Here is a 6428-nt window from a genome sequence, read left to right as displayed (position 1 = left end):
TCAATACCCCCCCCCTCAAGTTGAATGGGAGGATCTCACAGCCAACTTGCCAAGCACAACATGATGTTTAACCCCAGTGAGTGCCTTGGTGAGGATGTCAGCTAATTGGTCAGTGGTGGACACAAGGTGGAGAGAAATCAAGCCTTCCTGAAGTTTGTTTTGTACAAAGTGATAGTCAACTTTGATATGTTTTGTCCGTTCATGGAAAACTGGATTGTGAGCAATGTGAATGGCAGATTGGCTGTCACAAAAGACAGCAATGGGGCTGGATTATGAAAGAGTAAACTCTTCAAATAACCTGTTCAACCATACCAGTTCTCCTACCACCTTCCTGAGGGACCTGTACTCTGCCTCAGCTGAGGATAAGGAAATGGTTTCTTGCTTCATTGATTTCCAACTGATGTGACTGTCTCCAACCAAAACAATGTACCCAATGACAGACTTTCTAGAGTTAGAGCATGATGCCCAGTCAGAGTCACAATAGGCACTGATGGAACAATCAGTGTTTTTGGAAAAGAATATGCCAAGTGTGGGATCAGTCTTGAGATACCTGAGGAGATGAAATGCTGCTGTCAAATGTGTATCTCTGGGTGCTTGCATGAACTGGCTGAGAAGCTGCACACTGTAGGCTATATCAAGTCGTGTGTTGGTGAGAAAATTCAGTTTGGCCACTAATTTTCTGTAATATGTAGGATCTGGAAGAGGAGTCCCCTCATCAGCTTTCAACTTCATAGCAGGATCAAAAGGAGAGGACAAACTGCTGTAGGCAAAACAATCATATTCCTTTAGCAAATCTAGGGTATTTCCTTTGAGACATGATGATACCATCTGATTTGTAGAGAACCTCTAGTACCAAGAAGTAATGGAGTTTCCCCAGATCCTTGATTTTGAATTGCTTATCAAGGAATGATTTTAAATTGGCTATCTCAACTGAATCAGTACCAGTGATGATGACATCATCAACATAGATAGCTATAAAAATAATATGAGAAGAAGTCTTCTTGGAGAAGAGTGAATAATCATTCTCAGAGTGTTTATACCCCATTGATGATAGGGCTTCAGTCAGCTTAGCATACCATTGCCTGCTAGCTTGCTTCAGCTCATACAATGATTTGTTGAGTTTGCAAACCGCTTTTATGGACCAGTCTGGTCAACTAAGGGACCTGGTGGCACCTCCATATACACTTCTTCATATAAGTCACCATGAAGGAATGCATTATTTACATCAAGCTGAAAGATATCCCAGCCTTTCTTCACAGCAACAATGACCAAAACTCTAACTGTTGTCATCTTGACAACAAAGGAGAAGGTCTCTGTATAGTTAATCCCTGCTTGTTGGGTATACCCCTTTACCACTAATCTAGTCTTAAATCTCTTTATGCTACCATCTTCTTTGTGTTTAATTTTACAGACCCACTTGCAGCCTATTGCCTCCTTTCCAGTTGGCAAAGGGACTAAGTCCTAAGTGTTATTTGCATAGAGAGCCTCAAACTCCTAGGTCATGGTTGCTTGCCATGCAAGATTGAGAGTTGCCTCTCCATATGAAGATGACTCACTATCATGACAAGCATTTGTCACCAAGTGCTGACTTTCAGGATATAGGACATCAGGTGTAACATAACTATGATTGGAGAAGAGTGCACACAAAGAAGGTGAATCCTGATGAACATCAGGATGTGATATTTTAGGTAGAGTATAGATGTAATCCTGAATGTATGTAGGGTCTTATGAGTTCTACTGGTTCTTCTTACAGGAGGTGAATCAGATTGAGTACATGTTGGTGAATGAGGGCTGAGAAACTCATGCAAAGTTGCAGGGATAGGAGAATGATGAAAAGACTGAATGTTTGATGTATGCATTATAGTATCATTAACAGGTGAGGATACAGGGGATTGAGGCACATCTGGAGATGTGATACTTGTAGGATTTTGAGCATTATAGTGTGGACTGCTATTCTCAGAGTGGACAGGAAGAGAGACTGATCTGAGACTATTATACAGAGAGACATTATTAGACTTTAAAGAGAAGGGAAAAGCACTTTCATGAAATACTACATCTCTAGAGACATGAATCTTTTTAATGGCTAGGCTTAACACTTTGTAACCCTTTGTCCCAAAAGGATAGCCCACAAAAACATGAGGAGCAGTTCTGGGTTCAAATTTGTCTCTGTGCACCTTAGGTACAGTAGGATAACAGAGGCATCCAAAACTCCTCAAATGAGAGTAGTTGGGCTTCTTGTGGTATAAAATTTCAAAAGGACACTTGTTGTTCAGGTAGGCAGTAGGTAGTCTGTTAATTAGGTAAGTTGCTATCAAAATACATTCTCCCCAATAGTTAGTTGGGAGTTTGGATTGAAACATAAATGCCCTAGCAGTTTCAAAGAGATACTTGTGTTTCCATTCTACTACCCCATTTTGTTATGGAGTATAAGGGCAAGTTTTCTGGTGAATGATTCCTTTGGTTTGATAGAAGGAAGTGGCTTCATGACTAGTAAACTCCAGTCCATTATCAGATCTGATGGTTTTCACAGTGGTGTTGAATTGGTTCTCAATCATATTTATGAAAGCTTTAAGTGTTTGTAGGGCATTGCTTTTGTTGCTCAATAGATGAGTCCAAGTGTACCTACTGAAATCATCCACCATGGTAAGAAAATACTTGTAATTATTGTGTGTAGCAACATGATAGGGGTCCCATATATCAACATGTATTAATTGGAAAATGTGGGTAAGTGCTGGTTCTTTCTGGAAATAGAAGTCTGGCTTGTCTAGCCATGGGACAAATGGAGCAAATGAAAGATTGTTTGGGTGAGAAGTTCACATGTATTGAGGATATTTTTATCATTTTGGCAAAGGGAACATGGCTAAGCCTATTATGCCACGAAGTATCTGCATTATGTTTATCTAAAACATTCAAAGAGTCACTCTTATTATTGTGAATGGAAGTATTTACATCTATTGAATAAGACTGTGAATGAAGAGGACTACTGAAGACTCTACTATTTGTACCAACAGAAACAGAACAATTGCAACAAGAAATTGGAAGACTAGTAGCTGAAACAGAACTTTTACCCTTCAGACACCTGGAACAGAGGTAGTATAATCCCTCTCTGCTACTACCAATCACCTGAGGCCTCTTCACTGAAGGGGCCTACAATAGACATAGTGTATTAGTGAAAAATACAATACACATGAGATGTGTTGCAAGAGAATTGACAAAAATTAGGTTGTACTTAAAGGATGGGACATAGAGGACTTTGTGTAGGGTAATTTTAGAGTTAAGTATCACATCCCCAAATTGAAGCACTTTCACCTTGTATCCATTTGATAGGCTTATTAACACAGGGTATGGTAATGTTGTTATGTTACTAAGAGCACTTTTATTGAAGGTCATGTGATTAGAGGCTCCTGAGTCTATGATCCAAAAGTCAGTCTTAGATTCGAAACATTTGCACGATGGTTTGTCAAAATCAATAGAAGAAGTGCAGACCACAATACCTGCAAAGTTAGCAGCACCACTGGTAATGTTGGCATTGCTGGGAGATCCTCCTGTCTGAAAATGTTGCAGTAGGTTCATTATCTGCCCATATTGCTCTTTTGTCAAGCTTACATTCTGATTCTCACTGTGTAGGATTGGATCATATTCCTTTTCCTGCATCAGATCAGCAGGGGTTCCATGCACATTTGCTACAGTTCCTTTACCTTTGTTGAATTTGGGACCTTGAGTTTGACCTGAGTTGTTTCCCTGATTGAACTGTTGAGTATTAGTGCGATTTGAGTTTTGATTGTTATAAGAATTGCTCTGGGGATATCCATGTAATTTGTAACACTTGTCCTTTGTATGGCCTGGCCTCTTGCAGTAGTTACAGAATGGTCGGCCTTTGAATTGGCCTGAGTTACCTGTATAATGTGTCTTGAAGTTCCGAGATCCAAAAGGATTCTGATGTTGTGAAGGTGCAGTGTTCACATGAAGTGAGGTAGACTCCAGGCTCAGTTGATTGTTTGGCTTGAACTCCCTTTGCTTTTCCTCTTGTACTAGTAGAGAGAAGGCTTGTGCCAATGATGGTAAAGGTTTCATCATTAAAATGCTTCCTCGCTTTGTTGTGTACACTTCATTCAAGCCCATTAGAAATTGAATAAGTCGCATGTCCTATTCTGCCTTATGCATATTGTCCTTTGACCCACACGTACAAACATAAGTGCACTGAAACTTTGCACTGAGATTGCTTAATTCTTCCCATAGCCTTTTCATTCACGTGTAGTAGGCAGTAATGTCCAAGGACCCTTGAACCAGATCATTAATCTCCTTTTGAATTTGATACAGCTTTGCACCATTCGTTTGATCATATCGATCTTCCAATTCTCTCCATAATTCTACTGAATTGCTAACATATTCAACACTATCAGAAATTTCCTTCGACAGGGAATTTAGAATCCAGGAAGTTACCATATCGTCACACCTTTCCCATTGACGAAATTGTGGAGAATTGGGAGGAGGCTTCCTACAATCTCTATTTACGAACCCTAATTTATTTTTGACTGACAAGGCTCTCAATACACTCCTTCTCAATGACCTATACCAAATTCCATCAAAAGGAACTGGTACTACAATCACTCTAGGACTATCTGAAGGATGAATGTATAGAGGACTACTCACATCGATGACAGGTTGATCGCTCCTACTCGTACTGGGTGTGAGTTCTTCGTTCTGATCGATAGCCATGAGAAAAGCCCTAGATGATGAAATTGGTTAATTTCCTAAGCAAATCGTTGAATAAACTGTCCAATCGTGCATATAATGCCTTCACTTCGCACAAAATCTGTAGGTCAAAATCACAAAACCAAAACCCAGCAGATGACGGAGAGAAAGAGGTCTTGAAGAAGAGAAACTCCGACAGATCTTCGCCGAGGATATCACGCCGGCTCTGATACCATATTAAGATTCTTACTCTGAGCTAAGATGAAGTTATTGCAAGAGCTTCAATGGTAGATCTGGAATGTTCCAAAGAAAGAAGAGAAACATCTGGGAGGAGAGCAGAAGAAATATAATTGTGAAAAATGACTCTCATTATTATTTTCACTATTACAACCTGTATATATATGTACACGTGGAAAAAAAAGGAAAATAAAATTAACTTAGCTAACTAAGAACTAATATAACAGTATCTGACTAATCAATATCTAACTGTATCTAACTAAACATATCTCAGTACAATCCACTTTGCCACACCTCCTTTTTACCTACACTCTTGGAAAAGGTATAAAGGGAGTTTTTTTCCAACTTAAAGTGACAATCGAAACGGGATTATTTTATTAAAAATTCAGAGTCGCCACTTGGGATAATTTATGGTGTCCCAAGTCATCGGTTCAAATCCCGAATTGAGGAAAGGATTGACTTTGTTTTATAGTCCGCGAACATAGAAATTCGGGTAAGGAATTCTGTTAACCCGGGAGAAGGTGTTAGGCATTCCCGAGTTCCGTGGTTCTAGCACAGTCGCTCAACTGTTATAATTGGTCTATTATCTGATTTTAACACATGTTTGAGCCTATAGTTCAATTTTAACTTTTTAACCGCTTCTATTCATTTTTAAAGGAAGATTGTAACGTCATTTAAAATGCGTCTTGAACCACGTCACATAAATGCACCCGCAGTCCGCAACACATTTTATCTAACGTTGTTGAGATTTGGATTTGGGCCACATAAATGCACACCCGAGTTTAGGAAGGTAAATTATTAAAATAACGCGCCTAAAAAAACTAGCATGTTTGAATTACTAAATGGCACGACCTCTCACCTCGAAATAAAATGCATAAACGTCCTAATATGGCCTACCCAAATGTGGTCGGCCTAAACATGCTCCTAATAATTCAAGCAAAAAAGCACAATTAAACTTAGTACCAAACCCAATTTACGCATAAACCATGAATAAAAGCTTGAATTTTATTTAACTTCAATTGACAAGATTCTCATCTTTTCAAATACTGACCCCATAACCCAATTCACCATTCCAAAATCATTAAGATCGAAGTGTAGTAGCCTCATTTTAGTTTGGCATGCTAACACTGGAAATCAGACTCAGGCAACTAATTTAATAAAAGCAATAACTAGATTAATTCCTTCAAATCAACAAACATACCACAACGACTTCAATTAAAGCAAGCAAAGACAAACCAATCCTGTTTAATCACAATTGTTCCCTACGAGCATCTATCGTTTCCATTTGACTTATGTATCCATATGTATTTACAAGACAAGAATTCACAAATTGCTTGTACTTAAAAACTCAAATAAAAAATTCAGCTCAAATAGATCTAAAAGGAGAAATCAAAACTGGTCACAAAGCAATGACTAACGCATGGTGCGCAAATAAATATAGACCAACACATAAAAAAAATTGAGAAAAAAGAAAATAATATGGGAAAGAATGGACC

At 38.7% G+C, this 6428-nt stretch overlaps 1 protein-coding gene across 1 annotated transcript; it reads right to left on the bottom strand.

The window, feature by feature from the left end:
* Positions 1 to 4248: 4248 nt before the first annotated feature.
* LOC138880934 (uncharacterized) lies at positions 4249 to 4719 on the bottom strand. The gene has a single exon (XM_070161119.1). It carries the CDS (start codon positions 4717 to 4719, stop codon positions 4249 to 4251), a length of 471 nt encoding a protein of 156 aa, XP_070017220.1.
* Positions 4720 to 6428: the final 1709 nt, after the last annotated feature.

This window comes from Nicotiana sylvestris, chromosome 11 (genome assembly GCF_000393655.2).
Source record: "Nicotiana sylvestris chromosome 11, ASM39365v2, whole genome shotgun sequence".
Lineage (NCBI taxonomy): Eukaryota > Viridiplantae > Streptophyta > Magnoliopsida > Solanales > Solanaceae > Nicotiana > Nicotiana sylvestris.
Note: the sequence above shows the minus strand (reverse complement) of the source record. Positions and strands in the feature narration are given on the sequence as shown.